The sequence below is a fragment of the Diadema antillarum genome, unplaced genomic scaffold (assembly GCF_040938485.1).
Source record: "Diadema antillarum isolate AM-2024a unplaced genomic scaffold, OU_Dant_1.0 seq00001319_RagTag, whole genome shotgun sequence".
Lineage (NCBI taxonomy): Eukaryota > Metazoa > Echinodermata > Echinoidea > Diadematoida > Diadematidae > Diadema > Diadema antillarum.
Genome location: NW_027272091.1, coordinates 682,501 through 703,681, shown reverse-complemented (window position 1 = coordinate 703,681; position 21,181 = coordinate 682,501). Strand labels below are relative to the sequence as shown.

The 21,181-nt window shown below is 37.7% G+C and overlaps 1 protein-coding gene across 1 annotated transcript in view; it reads right to left on the bottom strand.

Moving 5' to 3' along the window:
* LOC139708197 (putative sodium-coupled neutral amino acid transporter 11) overlaps window positions 1–19,963 on the bottom strand; it is a 51,398-nt gene extending 31,435 nt beyond the window's left edge. The window contains exon 1 of the mRNA XM_071620171.1: window positions 19,776–19,963. Within this exon, the coding sequence (XP_071476272.1) occupies window positions 19,776–19,835 (60 nt within the window). The 5' untranslated portion in view covers window positions 19,836–19,963. The remainder of the gene's footprint in view (window positions 1–19,775) is intronic.
* Between the last annotated feature and the right edge of the window lie 1,218 nt (window positions 19,964–21,181).

The following is a 21,181-nucleotide window of genomic DNA, read 5'->3' as shown; positions in this document are numbered from 1 at the left end:
TGGAGAGAGTGCAGGAAGGACAAAAATTGGGGAGAAGAGGGAGAAATGGGTCTTATTAGATGGAGAGCAACCACAAGGATCATGGGCACATGAGGAAAGAGAAGAGAACTTAATTTGGAAAGAAGGGAGAGAACAGGAGATTGACTGAGAGAGAGAAAAAAAATGACATATTAAAGGGATAGTACAGTATTGCTGGAGATGAGAACTGGGCTTTTAACTTTTTGCGAGATACCAAGAAAACACGTCTGATATTGTACAGAGCATACCATTTTAAGACGAATTCAAAGTTTATGTTGATGAAAATTGGGTTTGGAATGACTGAAACATCCAAAAACAAAGTAAAACAAAGCAATCGTAATAAAGTGTGGGTCCCACACTTTATTAGAATTGCTCTTTTTTGGATATCTCAGCCATTTCAAAACCAATCAAATAAACGTTGAATTCCTCATAGAATTACATGCTCTTTCATATTTCATTATAAGAAGTTTCTCATTATCTCACTAAAAAATGTTAGAAACTTGAAATTAGGTCTCAACCAAAACTATACGATCCCTTTAAATGAAAAGGACAGAATATAGAATGAGAGATGAAAGCTGAGATTGAGAGAAAGGGAGTGAGATCCAGAAAGAAGGGGAAAGATGATGAGAAAAAATGAAACAGGAAAAAATATTTCAGAAGAGGTCAGGAGATATTGGAAAAGAAATAGCTAGGAAGAAAAAAAGTACAAAGGCAGACAGACAGCATGATGATCGAGAGAAGGATTTAATGATGTGGGAAGATGATATCTAAAAGGAAAAGAGATGGACAGAAGACAAAAAGATCACGGTGCTGGGAGACAAAGAGTTGACATGACAAGCTATTACAGTGCCATCATCTGAGACAGACTTTGTAAATGGGCAGATGAATTTGAAACACTCACACAAACCATGCTGAAAGCACCGCATCCATAATTTGTCTGTTTTTTTTTTTTTTTTAATGTATGGGTTATGTGTGTGTGTGTGTGTGTGTGTGTGTGTGTGTGTGTGTACATGGATGTGAGTGTACGGATGTGCTGGCCAGAGCGCTGATGAGTAATGCTTGCTCACATGACCTTTGACACCAGTTTGCTACCGTGATGCCATCAAGGCTCATTAGTCTGGACTAATTATCACTGTCAGGCAGTTGATAGAAATGTAGAATAATGGTTACTGCACATGTACAAACCTTACCATGGTCCTGTAATCCTAATTCTCGCCTCATAAAGCACCATTTATGCCTGGTGTGTGGCAATACGTATTACAGCCAGTTCACAGTTCCACTTTGCGCATGAGTGGAAAAAGATTACTTGTACAATCAGGCACGCTGGTATTCAAATTCAGCAAGATAAGTATCTGTGATGTATTGATTATTCATGTAATCCTTGTAAAAGGTCCTTGCTAGCACCCTCCACCTGACAGCAAGCTTGATATTTAGCAATATTGATAGAAAAGGCTGTTAATGTATTCAGTTAAAGGGTGTGTACAGTTCTGGTCGAGGTGAGGATTTAGCTTTTAACGTTTTGCGAGATATTCATAAACCACTCTATGAGATGTCAAAGAGCATGCAGTTCTAAGGGGTATCAAAAGTTTATTCGATGAAAATCGGTTTTGAAATGGCTGAGATATCCAAAAACAAGGTGAAACAAAGAGATCCTAATAAAGTCGTGGCATGTCGCCTTTTATTATTAGCACTTTTTTGGATATCTCAGCCATTTGAAAACCAATTTTCATCAAATAAACGTTGAATCCTTAAAATTACATGCTCTTTCATACTTCATAAGAGGCTTTTCATTATCTCACTTAGGAATGTTCAAAACATGAATCCCCACCTCAACCAGTACTGTACAGTCCCTTTAATGCATTAATTGTTACAAAACAATGAAATGGATGCCTGCCAAAGGGTCATTGATGGACCATTCTGGTCAGTGGTCACTGGTCTATACCCAAGTTGATTTTTTGTTTAATCATGGAATTCCATAAATTGTTACAAGTTTATACAATATGCATCATGCTGCTTTGAAAATTAGTGTAGTGCTTTGCCTATTAAAACCAACTGAGAAAAAAAAATGTCATTTGTACCAATGTGCACATGAATTGTAAAATGGCTTATCATGGAACCATCCCAGTATGCCATGAAACATTTCATTTCAGAATTTAATTCTTCCAAAACTTTGGAATGGTGCAACCATGGTTTGACATCTGAAGGAACAGCATACCATGAACATAATGTACAAAACATAGGGCCTAACACTGGACTTATTTTCAATGAACTGCAGATCCTAATTACCATATCACAATTGAGATAATTTCAGAACATACACTGCATGTTTTTAACCTCTCAAAAATCCTTTGTTAAACAGCTTATTACACACAGATGTAATATGTAGAAAATCTGTACAAGATTGCTAGTTTGGAGAGAGTTTACACATATATCATTTCAGGGCATGAAGGGTTGTTGTAACAAGTGTAAGGGCCAGGACATATAAATGGGGATTCAGATCACATTGTAGATTCAGTCGAGAGATAAGATAATGGAAGTTTACAACGTATACTCTCTTAAAATCCGAATCTACGCTATGTCAGAATATGATGAGGATGTAACTGATAAAGGTCTAAATCTGCAGAACCAACTTGATTCAATGGTCTCACTGCATGATGGTTTCTTGAGATTTAGCAACTGAGTGCCTTTATACATGGCAGTCCTATCTTTCACAAGAATAATATTATTTCTACATTTAATACATAAAAATCAAGTCGGGAAAGGATTGAATATCTAATTATCGCTGAGAATTACATCGGAAGGAATACAATGTGCCAACAAAGGAGCAGCAGTTCAGATCATTTGGGAATGTGATCGATGACTGCTCCTTCCAGAATAGATTAACTCAAAGATTTAGCTCTTTCACACTGACTTTCTATAATATAGCTCTGTTTTGTGTGAATTTAACACTTTGTAGAGTGAATTATATCACTTTACAGAGTGAATTTTCCCTTTAAAGAGGATCAATTCTGTCCAAATTCCAACATAGGCAGGAAATTGGCTGCTTTACATCAATTAACAGTGTTATTTCGTTGAATGAAAGTAAGCTCTGCTCAGATCCAAACGGGTATGTATCTCTTTCCATGCATGCATTTAGAAGAACATACTTTTCACACAAGTTTGAGAGTGAAAAGGGACGAAGGATTAAAATAACTCTTATGAACAAGAAAGAAGTTATGGCATCATGTAACTTTAAAGAAAAATTGAAGTACATCTCTGAATACAAATAGTGCCTTCATAATAAAAAGCCTTTACAACAAGTCTCATCCTCAAAATGAGATGTTCATCTCACAACGACAGCATAATGGCCCGCAAATTTGCCGCCAAGTTAGCCTTTAACCAAGATGCAAGCTGACACAAAAGATGGTGCAGACCTTTCTAAAGGTCACCCTATTCTCATGGAAGTGCTATTCCTTTATTTGTATCGCTCATGTAATCAAGTGGAAGGGACATAAAAAGAGAGCATGGTGGGTGGCTTTCACAACTTGTTTAGATAGTCAGCTTATAAATAGGGATATCCTCTTTAGACATCTATATAGCAAGATTTTTCAAAGCACAGAAAAAGCTGCATTCAAGTATACTGTACAGAAAAAAAAAGTAAGTGCAAAAAAGGTCTGACTATATGTGTACATTTTTTTCACCACATACTATATAAGAATTATGAAATTATAAATATATCTAATCATCTCCATGGAAAATGTTTACCCTTGTCTCACCAACTTTTGGCACTGAAAAGAAAGCTTCCAGAATCAGCTTTCACAACAGAATATGATACCAGTCCTTAAAATGCCTTTACAGCCATATTGAGATCATGCAAGATAACTCTTGGCTCATATTCACATTTTACAACAATTACATAATAATACATTGCACATGATAAAGAGATGCTGGTATGAAATTAGACTTCCATTAATGTCAAAGAAATACTGAATTACAGCATTATGGCTGTATCATATTTCCACTTTTGATATTTCCACTCTTTAACATTCAACACTGATATGTTTGTCATACAATAACTTTTTTATGCTTCCAACTGACTACATAATGCAATTGTGATATTAAGATTAATTAAATGTGTTCAATCTCCAACTCTTTCAGGAGTGGAATTTTGTTGATAAAGCACTTTGTTTCATGAGTTAATGATACACAATGATGATATAACCAGTTCCCTGCAGGCGTCGTATTATCAGATATCTACAGACATTTTTAAAATCTGGTAGCTGATGGGTTAAAGTACATTATAAACCAGCATGGTACACTGGATATAGAGAACCCCCTTTGTGTTATACAATAACAGTAATGGCAACTTTTCTCAAGATTAGTATCTGTTCATTTTCAACCAAGAATTCATCCTTCCCTACAATATTCTGTTTTTTTCTCGAGTGCCTTTTAAGAAGATATAACATCCTTAAAGGGAACACATAGTTTTGGTTGAGACTTATCTTTAGGTTTATAACATTTTTGGTAAGAATGAGAAACCTCTTATGAAATATGAAATAGCATGTAATTTCAAAAAGGATTCAACGTTTATTTGATGAAAATTGGTCTTGAAATGGCTGAGATACATGTATCCACAAAAGTGATCCTAATGAAATTAATTATAGGAGCTCTTTGTTTAACCTTTTTTTTAAAGATATCTCAGTCATTTAAAAACCAATTTTCATCAAATAAACTTTTGATTCCCCTTAGAATTGTATGCTCTTTAATATTTCATAGAGTAGTTTTGAAATATCTCGCAAAACATTACAAGCTGAATCCTCACCTCAACCAGTAATGTACAGTCCCTTTAAAGGGATGGTATTTGGTTGAGATGCGGAATTCATATTGTAACTTTCTGCGGGATCATTAGAAACCACTTATGAAATATCAAAGAACAGACAATTCCAAGAGGAATTCAAAGATTGTCTGATGAAAATTGGGTTTGAAATGACCGAGATATCCAAAAACAAAGTAAAACAAAGTGGCCCTAATAAAAGGTGGGTCCAACCTTTATTACAATTTCTTTGTTTTTTGATATCTCAGCCATTTCAGAACCAATTTTCATGAAATAAACTTTGAATTGTTTTTAGAATTGTATGCTAGCTCTTTCATATGTCAAAAGAGATTTCTCATCATCTCTCAAACAAATGGTAAAAACCTAAAGCCCCATCTTACCAAAAATATACCATCCCTTTATATTTTGATGCAACTCCTTTTCTTTTCCAGCAGATCTCAGCCCACATTTACTCACAAACACATACAATACACTCAATTGTGATTCATGGTAGGATAACTGCCTCAGTGTCGGCAGGTGCAATTTACATGTCTTGTTCACAGAGTCATAATGCAGAATTCTGCGTACAAAAGAGCATGGGGCTATCTTGCCTTTTAAATGGGTAAGCTATCAGATGGTATAAAAATTTTCCTCTGCAGAAAGATTTTTTGTGTAAAGGGTCAGTGTTTTGTATAACATTTGTGCGAGTGTGAGTCATACACTGTGCACTGTATGTGTGTGTATGCACTGTGTGTGCGTGTGTGTGTGTGTGTGTGTGTGTGTATGAGTGTGTGCACTGCGCTTGTTTTATGTGTGAGTGGGTTTTGAGTGTACTTTATGTCAGGGTGTGTGTGTGTGTGCGTGTGTGTGTGTGTACAGGTTGGTAGGAGTGCGTGGGCGGATGAAGGAGCATAAATCAGCAAACACTGCAAGCATAAAGATGCATATTATATTATTGAAGCAATAAATATGAAGCCTGGGCCAATCTCGAGGAATACCTGGGGGAAATCATAGGATACTGCGGGCGAAATGAGATTATTCCAGCAGGATATGCAGCCCTCCAAGAATCATTCATTTCAAGTGAAAAACTGTACTGCTGGAGGAATGCACCCATAGGCAATATTCACTCATGCACTGTACACAAATACACACACACACCCCCCAAGAAATCAGCTTTATAATGTCTGCGCTTTTATTATTGCAGAAAGGTATAATCATGTAATGCCACTTTTGAGGAAATGAACCCTACTGGTGGCTGAGTTGTAAACAAAGCGATCCACTTGTTTGTGAAACATGGACCTATAGCATCCACAATCTAAGGCCTCTGGGTATGTTCAGAGGTTTAATCTGCGATAAAACACAATTACTGTAAAACACAATATTTTTGCGGCATGAAAATTTCGCGAACTGGAGCCAACTGCTTTTTTCACGACATGAAAATGTAAACAAGAACTTTCGTGTGCGTTTCAATTTCAAATTTCGCAAATCTTGGCTCTCGCGAAATTTGCAAAATTAAAATGGACACGAACATTCCTCATTTTACAGTAGTTCTCTTTACTTTACAAAGTGATGATATCACCCTAATGTGTTCCACTCCTGACGCATGCGGCAAATAGGAGAATCATATTTTATCATTATCAGGAAACAGTCAGGTCTTAAATGAGCCCTAGAGGAGCCCTGTTGATGAACAGCACGATTTTGATCTAAATGCAAAATTCATTGCTTATAGAACACTAATATGACAGATCTATGGATATTTGTGAATCTTGAAAGGAGCTAGTCAAAAGTCATAGATCTCGTAATTGCATGAATCAATTAAGATCAATAAACTGCCGCATGGTTCGGAATTATACAAAAAAAAAACACCAGAAAACCACATCATATTTTTTATTCAGTTTATCTCATATTGAACCTCTTCTGACTGTACAGATTAATGCATACACCTACATGTTGTATAATTGTTCTTGTCTGCACTACCACAAATAACCCTTGCTGTGCTTTAACATGTACCAATTGGCACATTGGAGTGCTTTCTTTGCTGTTTGGTAGAGATGAAACCTGTTATACATGTAAGTAGAGTGATTCCCATGCCCCCGTCCCCAACCCCTGTAGTGTCCCTGAGGCCCTCCATGTGGACCAAGGCATTGTAACACCTTAATGAGCTGTCTAGACTCAATAATGATTATTTTCTTGGTTTTTTTTTAATCAGTTGAGTTAATGAAAAAGCTTTACATGTTACAGCAAAGTGCCTTGGACACTGTATAAAGGGATTGAAGGTACCTGTATATCGCACACTTCTATAAAGGGCAATTTTATACAATTATAACAACAATGTCCTCCTTGAAACAAACATCACGGAGCTTTAGATTTTCGCAACACAGACGTTCAGAGGATCATAACCTGTTCTGCGCATCATGTGCAAATTTGCTGATATAAATAGACCTCGCGTCATCTGAATTTGCACGGTCGGTTCTGAGCTATTTTTGCGTCCGCTCAAATTCACATCCACATAGAGCTACTTAATGCAATGATCCTCGATGCGGGCGTCTTTTTACTTTGTATACGCTTTGTTACTTTGCAACACGATGCAGGGAGAGAGAATGGCCAATGTAATAATCGTCTTGAACGTCCACACAAATCTTCAGCTCCCAATTTCACACTACAACCATGCAGCTGAGCAAGCTGTATAAATCTATGACATACACTGTACATAACAAAATTGAGCAAATTCCTAAAACAAACTAATCATAACAAAATAAATATATTTCTTTGTCAGCTGTTCAAGAGGTTAAATTACTAAAATTACCATTAAAAAGGGTGTTGTACTTTCTCTGGTGTTTCAACAGGTGTTCATAGAATTTGTACACTGGTCTACAGGCCTATACTGCATGTACCTTGAGTGAAAAATTTAACAAACTATTAAGACTTGGCTTACTCAAATTTTCAGAAAGCCTGCAGAATGCTTGAACATAAAGAGTTCTTAAAAACTAAAAATCTTTGTGATATGTACATTGTACAGATCCCTACACATATTACACATACTTCAAGTATTATGCACAAACATAAAAAAACACACTCAAACTCATTCATTCGTTCATTCACATTTTGAAAAGGCTGGTTATGGATGACGAATTCTCAGTCAGCATTTAAAAGACATTTAACATTTAAAGAATTACTACTGAAAAATACTGTGATAGATGCACACACACACACACACATACAGACAAAAATTATATGTACCCCAATTCTAAAAATGCTGGCCATGAAAGCAAGATGAAAGTCCACTCTTCGGCTAAATGTAAATTATGGGGGTGAGGTTTCCTTATTACAAATCACCCTCCATTTTAGGTTTGTCCCTGGCTGCATGCTCTCATGCCACGCCATTTTCTGCCAATAATAATGAAAGTCTCCGCCACACTTCTGCAGCTTGCATCAGCGCATTCAGCATACAATTACTAATGCATTTTAAGCAACTTTTTTTTTTTTTTAATGAGGAAGATTTATGGATGTCATATTGTCACTGAAGCTTACAAGTGTAATCCACTGATTATAAAAACAAGTGCAGTGTTCTGGCTTTCCAAAAAGTTGATTAAAACTATAGGGCACATAGTTTGAAACAGCACGCCTGCTTGGAATGACTCTGGACCAGATAAATCAGAATACTCATCATATTCAGTGATATATCACTGGTACCATGTAGGCAAATGTTACAGATCAAAGAAAATAATTAGCTGTAGGGCCTACGGATATATGTTGTATAGTGCTGTGTACACAAAACAAGCAGCAGGTAACTTCGCTGTTGAATATTTTTTCTGAATGGCAGCTTCCTGCTACCCTAAATTTTACTCTATTCCCCAAGGCAGCTAACTGGGAAGGGATTCTACTTTCTTCAAAGGTTATACAGCTGAAATGCATCGGAGGAAGGCACCTTTTTTGGGGGGGAGGGGGGCAGTAAGATTTCAGTTTTACAAATGTGCCAGCCTGCATTGAATGACATAATCACGACTGCCCATGTATAATCACACCGACGGATTAAAAATCCAGCCGACATGAGATAGCGCTACAGCTCTTGGGCTTAATCATGATCACGTCTGTGGGAATTTTTGCCGGGAGCATTAGCAGAAATGGAATCTCACTGAGACATCCGCATCACAACCTAGACTCAAACACAGACCCCATGCCACAGTTTCTCAGTACACAGTCATAACAACTGGTTATACAGCACTTGACTGTTTTGAATGCACCACCTCTATGTGCTACAAAGAGGAGCTTCTGGAAAAAAAAAAGTGTTTTCAGCATAAATCTTGAGCTGCGCGGACATGACATACTGTAGATATAGTGTGGCAATGCACTGGTGGATAAGATCCTTCATGTACAAGTGATCTTGTATTCCCCAATGACTGCCCCCTTTTTTGGACTCCAAGTCCTGGTAAGACAGTACTATTGCTGGCACTGAGGACTTTTATGCTGTTTTGTTAAAGATGACATTGTATTCTGGGTCAGCACCTTGAGCGCAATGGAAGATATGCAGCAAAGATAAGGAGCAGATCTACATTGTAGACGTCTACGCTGATCAGAAAGCCAGCATGTCAGCATAATTAGAAGGCTAGGCTACAGTGGCTCCCTCTTCTCGAATATCAGTGGGCGAGAGCATCAGCAAGGCCGACTCTCCTAGATGGTGTTGCCGTCGACGCCGAAATTAAATGCCATCTCTTGGCAGGCCGGTGTGATGCATGCTCGAGAGGATGTGTGGGAACACCCAATCACCGGGCCGTGGATGCGCAAACCCTCTCGCTCGGCTCATTTTTCAATGAAGCTGGCTGCTTGTATCAGCCAACCTGCCAGTCTGGCCAATTTCCATGGCATTTCCTTTTTGTATTTAAAATGAGAGCAACTGACAAATAAAATGGCATTACTTTTTTTTTTCTCAGAGTGAAGATGTCTGCTTTCATAACCAGCTTGGATTTCATTCACAAACTAACATGGCAGTTTGCTTCATACTCACCCTTTTGCCTGCATGACACAAACAAAGTGAATTATTGTTGAGCAACTTAAATAAATGAGAACTTGCCTGTTTTGGATATGGGGCCTTTGCCCAAATGCCTCTTTGGGCTTCTGGGAGAAACATATTTTTATATTGCAAAGCAAATAGTAATTGAAATATGAAGCAGTTCTCAAATGATGCACCATAAACAAGTCTCTAATAAGAAAGTACACTTTATGTTAATGTCATGGTAGCACTTAAATTCAGATAACATTCAACCTTTATCAAATTGTCACTGAATTGTTATCTTTAAAAAAAAAAAATCTGAAATATTGTCAGAGTAATGTAAAAGTGGATATTTTCATGCAACTAATTTTTTCGCGCTAGGACGGGTAAGACGAGTTTCGCATGTTTTTAATTCCACGGAATCAAGACATCAACTATTGGAACATATGGCAAGCAAGAGTATTTGTGTGCTTTTATTTTCATGCTAGTTTCTGGTTGCGCAAAATGAGGGAAAATTTCAACACCGTGAAAATTTATATTTTTACAGTAATTCACACCCTTAGATATCACCATGCCATCTACAATGTACAGCTCACTGGCATTATGGGCAGTCAAAACTTGAAGGGGATGTAGTACATGTGGATTCAGTGAATGTGGGGATAGCAATATTAGTAGGGTGTATCAGTAATGCTTGAGGGATTCAAACAATCCATTTTTTGAATAGTTTGGTTGTGCTATTTTGTAGTGCTGGATGAGAGGACTATAACAGTTTGTGATGTCACAATGACAGAACATTATAAACAATCAATATATTAAAAGAGAATCCCACACATTTCATTTTTCTAACATAAAGAAAGAACACTCCATGTATCTCCTTTTGGCAAGGATGAGGAGTAATTTTACATTACCCTCTACAATTTGTATGTTAGAAGTCAAAGGAATGAATATTTTTCATATAAAATGAAACTGTGTGGAGTACGCTTTATATTTTTTTATCAGTCACTACTGTGACCTCATGACATGTACCAGTAGCCTTTTTAATTTTAACATTTTCACTTGTCCTTTGACCTTTGAACTTTGACCTCTAGCCATAGCAGCATGTAATAAATTAAACAAAACCTTTGAAAATTCATGAATTTGGAACAGATTTTCAGATTTCCCTTAGTGTTCTATTTCTGCATTCAGTGAAACCACATCTGATGGGGGTATGTGCCCCTTTAAAGCGATTTTTAAAAAGATGTATTTCATACTTATAAAGTCTATAAAACATTTACTGAAAGATTCATTAAGGATTACATTTACACGCCAGCAATTTTTCACTGAGTCGGAATAACCTGACTCCATACAATCTTCATATCTAAGCAAGATAGCACTACACGGGAAGCAGACATTAGCCCGCTTATACATCGTATGCAAATTTATATCTTGTTGCACTCATGTAAGACTACTGAACCAAGCAAAAGTATATTCTGCCTGCAGGAATGCGTCACTGCAGACAGCTCATAATCCCCTTACTCGAGCACAGGCACTGGGCACCACGACACAAAATGCAGGAATTCAGAGAAGAGAGCTTTCCATATTATATTCCTGCCTCCTCAATATCCTCTCATTATATTTGGCACCCAGCATGCTAACAGTGCAGGAGGTATGCTACTTAATTGTCCTTTCTGTTGTTCAGAGCAAACTCTGCAATGATCTGACAAATAAATGTTCCTGTCTTAGTGCATACATCTTTTATAGACATACAATATGAATACTTCTCCCTTTTCCCCTCTCTCTTGCTGTGTTTAGATACAAACTACTTCAGGTCTGGCATATCAAAGACAACCTACATGTACACAACTTGCAATAAAAAAAAAAATGTGCCTGGAAAAAAAGCTATACCTACAAATACAATCCAATGTATAAGTTTCAAAGGTCAAAATGACAAGGAAAATTTTATTTGTTTCAAATTCTATTACAATGTATATCATATCTTATATGCTTTACATAATATACATATACACAACTGTAGCTTCAGGAGTTGGTATTTTATTTATAGGTCATCCATGATTGTTTCATTTGCACTGAATAAACAAATTCAAAATTTACTAATGCTAGAGTCACACATGGCCGGATTTCGTACCCGGTCCAAGAGGAATTAAAACCGTCCCGACCCGGTTCGAGCCATAGAGACCTGCACTGTGACCCGCATCGTAACCCATGTCAATTCCTGATGGATTCCAGAGGCTACAATACGGCAGTGAAAAATTTTTGGTCATGTTCAAAGTTTTCTCACAGATTTCGATTCCGTATTGATATCCGAAGTGACCAGGTTCGAACCGCATTGACTCGCATCGACCCGCTGCAACCTGCAGCATAAAACCGTATCGAGGACCCTTGCCGTATGCCGCATTGCCTTCAATGCAACGGATGACGACAAGGTTTATATCCGGGTCGGTACGGTTCGAAGCGGGTTGACACGGGTCGATATGGGTCGAAAAGGATTCAGTTAAGGATTTAAAAAGTGGATTTTTATACGGTTCGATATGGGTCAATACGGGTCTCTACAGTTCGAACCGGGTCGATACGGTTATAATTCCTAAAATATGGACCCGGTTCAAAATCCGGCCGTGTGTGACTGTAACATAAATTACCCTCCATTCCGGGACTATTCCAGCTCATTTTCACCCGGATCAAATCCGCTTTGTCCCGGCCGTGTGTGACTCTAGCATTAGAAAAGCATGTTTGTGGCCATTTGATGAAACAGTGCAAAGTCTGTGATGACAGAGAAATAGCATGATGAATATGACTTGTATTCAGAGTACCGTACTGGTATGTTATATGTCTGTAATATCTGTCTATATGGGTGAAATTTAAGTCCCTGTGCAAAGTAGAATGAAATGTGCAAAATACTGTAACACTGGTCTGTTTACACTAGGCGCGGCTACAATTGGGCATGTATGTACATCATGTACATGTACAGGTATGAGTTTACAAAACAACTTCATAAATGCAAACACACAGCTAATTGTTACACACAGATAAAAGACACAAATTATCATTATGCTGGCATATTAATCAATCTGAATTTAATGAAATGAAAGTGTCACGGCAAAAAAAAAAAAATAATGATAATAATGATGACATAACAGGATAAACACCATAAGAAAACGACTACCAGCAAACCTACAAGTGGTGATTGCAAGTAGACCTCAATGTGTACAATATTAAATAATTAAAGTGGATGAATAAATCAACTAAGCACTGTGGCACTTGAAAACTACATACACAAGTGTATCAGGTGACTTTTAGACCTGATGCAAGCCAGCACACGTCAAATTGTTGAGAATGTCTGTGCTACCCCATTTATTTCTCAGTCACTACCTCCACTCGTTCACCCCCTCATCCCGCCCCCCCCCCCCCCCCAACCATCCTATTGTAATTAGCTAGTATTACAAACACCAGTAGTGGAGTAGAGTGTTCTATTACGGTATACTTTTTGCACTACGATGTCAATTAAACATGCAATATTGTCCATCAGTTAGATTGGCAAACCTGGTACAGTACCGGTATCTTTCGGTCTCACTGGTCTTTGAGTGTATCTGTGCTAATTGGAACCACAGCACACTCGGATATTAAACATGTCAATTCATTTGGTGGATTTAAAACAGCTCCCAGAATCTGAAGCAATATTTGATGCGTGGGGTAAGTGTAGATACTGCGGCTTAATCATTCAATAACAAACACACACAAACACAAATGCACACGCACACACATACAAAGAGAGACGGATTCAAAACTGAAGCAGTCCCTGATGCAAGGTAGCCAATCTGTCATGGATGCAACATTAATTACCCCTGCAATGCACAGGTAGGTTGAAACCATGTCAGTAGGTATAGTTTTCCTTGCCAGCACGATTCCAGATATGACGGGATACAATTACAGATGTTTTGCTATGTTAAAGTGGTTGATAACCTAAATCATTTCGCCTCCATTGTAATTTTAAGTCAATCAAAATGAAAGGGGAAGAAATGTGAATTTTCACATTCATTTTGTGGATGACTCAATGAAAATAATCAGTTAGAAGAGAATAAGCTGTAAATGCTTTGAATTTGTTTGCAGTACATCATTACCACAAGAAATAAAAAATGCTGGTAAAAACTACTCTTTCAGGACAACACTGAGGAAAGCATGATTTTGTTAAAACACCAGCATGGTATTTTAACAAAAGGATAGAACAGAGTTAAAACATAGATCTTCTTGTTGAGATAGTGATCTATAGATGTTTTATCCTACAGAAATAGTCATTAACTAACTTTAAATATGAAATACTGACAGATCTTTTAATCATATAAAGCTCAATATATAAATAGAGAAATTTTGCCTCTCAATAATATGTCAATAAGTAATGGATTCTACCAGGGAGGTGAGAAGTCCCTGATACTACCAGGGAGGTGAGACAAAAACACAGGTCTCCCTGATTCTAATACAGAAAGTATTTGGTACAAATGTACTCTACAAACCAGCACTCAGATAAGATCATACCTAATGAGGAAATGAGATTTAAAACGAATGGGGGAGTTAATGGCACTTAAGCGGCAGATAGTGCATACAAAGATGACATATTAAGATATCCTTTCAGCAAATTTTCCTTATTAATACTTAAATTGAGACTTACATGTACATTTCAAGGTACTGTTTACCATTGGGAGCAGTGATTGAAGAACTGTTTGAGAACATTGTATCACATATGATGTAGGTCAGATTTATCACAAAACATCAGGTACCATATAAAGATTTCTTAATAACTAATTATTTTTCTCAATAAACCATAACTGCATGAACAGTTTATTCTATAAACAATTTTATTGTAACAAATTGTTCACATTTTGTATATTTAATACATAACATTGATTATATACTGATCAACATTTTTATAATGGTTGTTTCTATCCTTTATTCACATTTTAGAACTATTCTGAAGCACTAAAGCTGGGCTTTTGTTTAATCTGCAAATGGTAAATAATACTTTTATGAACAATAATATCAAAGTGCAAATGCCCTGCATACTTGCACTGCAAAGTATATTTTGCATCCTTAAGCAGACTTCAGCTGAGTGTTCAAACCTAAGCAAACAGAAAGATAGAGACCTTTCAGGGATGCAAAATTAGAATATGTACTCAAATAAGCTTTCCAAAATAAAACCTATAAACTGATTGCATGTTGCAGCCAGATATTAAAGTACATTCAATGTACATCTATGTAAAGTAGTTGATGTGACATCATTCCCTCACAATTCTCTTATTATTTTGCACACACACACACACACAAATACTTTTGGTAAATATGATGATTAATTTCAGCAAAGTTATAAAACTGCTTATAACTCTTTTTAAAGAGTTGTTATAGCTCAGCTTTTGATAAAATAAAGATTAATAAATTAATGCAGAAGACTGAATTTACTTTATATGCCGAATATTTCTAAGAGGCTTTTATTTCCGCGAGTCAGGTGCCATTCGCGAAATTATTGACTCTGATCCCAATGTGCATGTGACGTATGCGTACATATACACTTCTTCATTCAGTACAGGACTCCACGATCGTGAATATAACCACTCGCGAAATCGTCGGAAATTCCTGATTCGCAAAAATTTAGACTCGCGAAACATATCATGGTATTTTATAGTACTTCATGACTTCAAATTAACAAAATGATGAAATTCTAAGCTTTGAGTACAGGTCAAAAATATCAAAATGTAGTCAGGATGAACATCATTCTGCCTCATCTAATTTTGCATTATACATCCACAGGCCTCGAAATAGGATTTTGGAGGGGCAAGGCCATTTAGAAAAGGGCACTTTTTCCAAGAGGCCAGGGCACTTAGGTCAGTCAGAGGGGCACCAAGGCCACATTCGAAAGGGCATGTTGGGTGTTTATACGTGATGTGAATGCCCAATAGAGCTGTATGCTATCGACCGTGCTGCTACATTCCAGCAGCGCACGCATGCATAAGATCTCTCCGCAGCAGACGACGTTAGGCAGTAGGCCATACGCAATACGATGTAGGTTCTGCAATACAGTACGTTCTCAACGCACACGCCGCGCACGCTTTGGATCACTTCAGGCGCCATTTTGCTTTGAGCATGCGGCGCGGGTCGGGCGGGCATGAATGCAGAGCGAGAGAGATGGCAATGCTCGCAGCCGTCCAACAGGCCTGGCGTTTTTTAGCATGGCTTGCGACCACTTGCTCCGGTTCACCGCTGCCTAGCTATTAACTCTATGGCCGCTGCGCTGCGGAAGCAGTCGTTGGGACGGTAAAAGCTGGTCGGGTGTACGTGTAGACACATGTAGATCTACGTACACGTCGTCTCGTATCTCGGAAAGATACTTTGAGTTTGAATCAGATATATTGGGATGCGAAAACTGAATGTATGATATTTGAGTAGACTTTGAGAAAGGGCATATTATACGTCATACATAATAACTTTCACTCTAAAAGGGCACCACTGCCACAAGAAAAAGGGCACTTTTTTTTTTGGCCGTAACTTTGATCAAGGAAAGAAAGGCATTGCGGCCAACGAGAGGGGCACCGACGGCCATGGCCGTCGGTGGCCGTCGGTTAATTCAAGCCTGCAGCCACTCTACTAGAATTCTTAATTCAGTTTTAAAGGGAACGCAAACCCAAAGAGCAATGTGGATTGAGTGAAAGCACCAACATGTGTTCTACTAATTTGTAGAACACACGAGTGAAAGTTTAAAGAAAATTGGACAATCGATGCCAGAGTTATGAATCTTTTAAGTTATGGTGTTGCAACCGCTGGATGAGGAGACTACAAGAGGTTATGATGGATGAGAGAACAACAATATAAAGAAAATATAAACGAAATTCAACAAATATTTACTTTTCTAGCATTATGAAAGAGCACTTGACTAACTGCTTTCAGAAAGCAGGGGGAATAATTGCTACCCTTAACATATGTCAGCATCTAGTTGATGGAATTTGTAATTTTTATGAAAAATTAATTTTTGTGGAATTTTCTTTATTTTTTTTATATTGTTGTCCACTCATACGTCATAACCTCAAGTACTCTCCTCATCCAGCGGTTCCAACACCAAAACTTTAAAACTTCATAACTTTTGCATCGATTGTCCAATTTTCCTCAAACTTTCACTGATGTGTTCTACTAATGTTGCTGCTTTCACTCAATCCACATTTATCTTTGGGTTTGCCTTCCCTTTGAGAAAACGTTTTATAAAAAATGGATGCTTGATCTTCTTGATCTTTTTAAAAAAAAAAGGTTGTGAGTTATCACATTTGAAAGAGACGTGAAGCTGAATTTACCTTGAACACAGGATGTTTTTGTCAGTTCTGTCAATGAAATATTTGAAGTGCTCAGGGAAAAGGATGGTGAATCTCTTTCTGATGACAAGCGTGAAATATAAGCCCTGGGGGGTGTTTCATAAAGCTGTTCGTAAAGTTACGAACAACTTACAAGCGACTGGTAATCAGTTCTGATGTGCTATACTTATCAGAATTTCCATAATTCAGCACAAGAACTGATCACCAGTCGCCCGTAAGTTGTTCGCAACTTTACGAACAGCTTTATGAAACAGGGCCCTGTTACTTAAGGGGATCATATAGTTTTGGTTGAGACCTAATTTCAGGTTTCTAACATTTTTCGGTGAGATAATGAGAAATCTCTTATGAAATATGAAAGAGCATTCAAGTGAGGAATTCAACGTTTATTTGATGAAAATTGGTTTTGAAATGGCTGAGATATCCAAAACAGAGCGATTCTAATATAGTGTGGGACCCAACTTTTATTACGATCACTTTGTTTTACTTTGTTTTTGGATGTTTCAGTCATTCCAAACCCGATTTTCATCAAATAAACTTTGAATTCCTCTTAAATTAATAGTATGTTCTGTACTATTTCATAAGTGTTTTCTTGATATCTCGCAAAAAGTTAAAAGCCCAATTTTCATCTCCACCAACACTGTACCATCCCTTTAAGTTCTGATTATATATCCCCTGTTAAGTTAGTTCTAAATGATCATTATTTGATACATGTGCTATCCAGACACTTTAGGAGTAACTTGCAATGATTTTGCATATAACTGCACTCAGATAATTCCTTAAATCTGACCTAACTGTAATTTAGCCAATCCACTCAGGTGCAACAATGTATTACTGCAACAGAAATGGCTTAAAGAGATTAGCTAGGTAATCTCTATTCATCAGCAGCTAGTCTCCTGACATGTAGATCTCCTAATGGGAATAGAAGAGGGCTCGAGTGGAAGTACCAGTCACTAAGTTTTAACTGTATGGGTTAATCCTTCTGGAAGCAAATTTTATACAAACTCTCTTGTCTAAATGCCTCATGGCTCATTGTATCTTCACATGAGCATCAGACAAGTTTGAGTTGGCAATCTTATACATAGTGTAAATGTGTTCAGCTGTTCACGGTGGCCAACAGGTTTAACAATAGAAACCGATACATCTGTCCATCCTACACAGCAAATCCAGTCAAGTGCTTTTGTATTGGAGCATTTCTCACTTCTTCTTTTTTTTTTGCCTTGAATCTGTGCTTGTGACTGATATTCAGCTGTTTGTTTTATTTTTCGTGGATCAGAGAACATGACTGAATATCCCATATTCAGCTGCGTTAGTATAGCTCAGGGCTGGCACTGCATAATTCTAAAAGGGGGGGCCCAATTTATATTTCTGGGTTTTATCAGCTGATAAGCAAAAAATAAAAAATAAAAATAAGGGGGGGGGGGGTGTGCACAATTTTCTGGTGCCATTTCTGGGGTTACTCAGCTGACAAGCAAAAACAAAACAAACAAACTTGTTAACAAAGGGCTTCCCAGTACAATTAGTTGATCGTGCCATTTCTGGGCTTAAAAAAAAAAGGTGGCCCCCATCAGGTGATTCAGGGAGGTCGGAAAACATATTTCTCTTTGTCATGCAAAAAAAAAAAAAAAAAAAAGAAGTGGAGTTTGACGTTTTATATAGTTTGGTGAGACTGAGATTGTTTAACTGCTTCAAGCACAGTATCGTCGGGTGCCCGTGCATTGGCCGCTAACGCAATACAATTTGTATTGCGTTAGCGGCCAATGCACGGGCACGCGACGGTATTATCCATGAACTTAGTCTGTTGCAAAGTGATATCCCATATTTCCGCTATGGACCCCCAGAAGAATGGTTAGTAACATTCCGTGGTCAGTAGCATTACAGGGTACATTTGTCAAGGGTAATTCCTCACGTCATTTCAACAAATTTATAAAATATATAAATTAATATATATAAATTAATAAAATATCACATGACCTCTGGAAAATTTAATGTATGAATCTATTTCCCTTTAGCAAAACTCCTTGGAAAAAAAAAAACATTTGAAGAAACCAACTGTATTAATGTGTGTTTAAGTGAATTTTACAGTGGTCTCCAGTCCATGTGCAGGGTACTAAAAATCAATGAAAATGAAAAATTGCTGGTCTTTCCAGTGCAGATTAAGCCTCATCTTAAAAGCAGTAATAGATGGAGCTATTATAATTCTACTATTTTCAGTTTTGATATTTGGTAGTGTTTGTTAACTGTTTTGTACTTTACCACAGTCAATTATGGACAAAAATGCATTAATTAATGTTGCACCTAATTACGATGTATTTACATTTCGTTTTCACTGTCATATACTCGTAGATAAGTAAACACAGCCCTGTCACTGTACACAGGGCTGTGTATAATAGTTATTGATAACTCCAAATGAAATGTCTCTGTTTCTATTTCACCCAGAGCAATTAAGGACAGTTATATTCTGCAGCTTTGTAATAACTTAATGAGTAAAAAAAGAAGGAACATGCATTTATCTCATTCAACTTTTCAAAAGATGACTTTAGCAGCTACAATGTAGCATTATCCATCATAGTAGGGTCTGCAACACTTATCTTTTACCTTTTGAATCCCCACATGCAATGTTTACAAATCTTACCTCTTGCTTGTTGACTATGTGCGTCTTCTCGTTCGGTCCTTCACTTGTTGGCGAATCCATTTTCCCCTAATAAAAGCCCACTGTGTACTGTGTGGTGAATGTCGTTGCTTTTTAATCCCGTATCGTCTGCAGTTGTGGATGAGATGCTCATTTACCACGAGCAAAATACTTGGTCCTTGGACTATCAATTTGAGAGCACACCTTACACGTAGCACTAGCAGACGACAATTGCATTTGCCTCTCCTCTGCGCATGAAAGTACGGTAAGCAGCGTGCAAATACCACTGCGAACTACACCTCCTACTTATCTAGGGCGACCGGGAAAATGTTGCTCGTTCAACATCTGCCTGCATTCGCAGCAGCTGTGCCCTCTCGCATTCGTTGTCTTGATGCTGCGTAGCGTGATGGTGAATTATGATGCATGCCACTACCTAATTTCAGTGAAGATGACAGAGTGGGGACATTATGTTGATGACCAGAATGCTTGAAAAGACAGCACAATTATTCCAACGAGTGGAGATCCATTTACGCGTTCACACACACGCCCCGGCGCCACCACTGCCTAAATGTTTCTCAGACCTCTCTCACATCTCTCTACCACCTGTTCTGCCGAATGACACCGCGTCGCGTATCCAATACACAGTCAACACGGCTATGGAAAATGTGCATGGGGGTGCGTTCCCAACTGAGCATTAGGTAACAATGGTCCCATCGCACTCCGGATGATACCTGCCAAACTGGGCGGGGGGGGGGGGGGGGGGGGGAAGTGAGATGAAAAGGTGAGATGGCGCTATACCACAACGAAGATCATTCTGCTGAAAAGCATTGTTCTTGTTCTTCTGTTTTCAGCTGTTATGTGTTTTGTTTTGGTGTTACAACTGTATTGTGGGGGGGGGGGGTGTACTGTAGGTTTTCATCAGTTTTTCTGCAACCCCTTTTTTGGTAGAATATAGTGTGATCAGGTTTTTCTTAGAGGCCAATTTTCTTTTTTTTTTTTTATTCCTCTGTGCATGTGTGTGTTTATGGGAGCGGGGAAGATGCGTCTGAGGAAAAATCTGCATTACAATGATTAGAATCATGATTATTATGCTTTTTAGCAATTTGTAAAGCCTAATTGATCTTGCCGAAATCATCCACCATTAATCCCTGTATTTAAAAAGAATGATAGCAAATGTATAGAAAATTATAGACCAATTGCTTTGTTGCCCATTTTCTCAAAGATCCTTGAAAAAATTGTGTATAAAAGATTGGATGATTATCTTCATTCATATAGTGTTTTGATTCCACAGCAATTTGGTTTTCGGAAAAAATGTTCCACGAGCATGGGTGTCTTGAATTTAGTGAATACTGTCGTTAATGCTATTGATAGTGGCAGGTATTGTATTGGTATATTTTTAGATTTGTCGA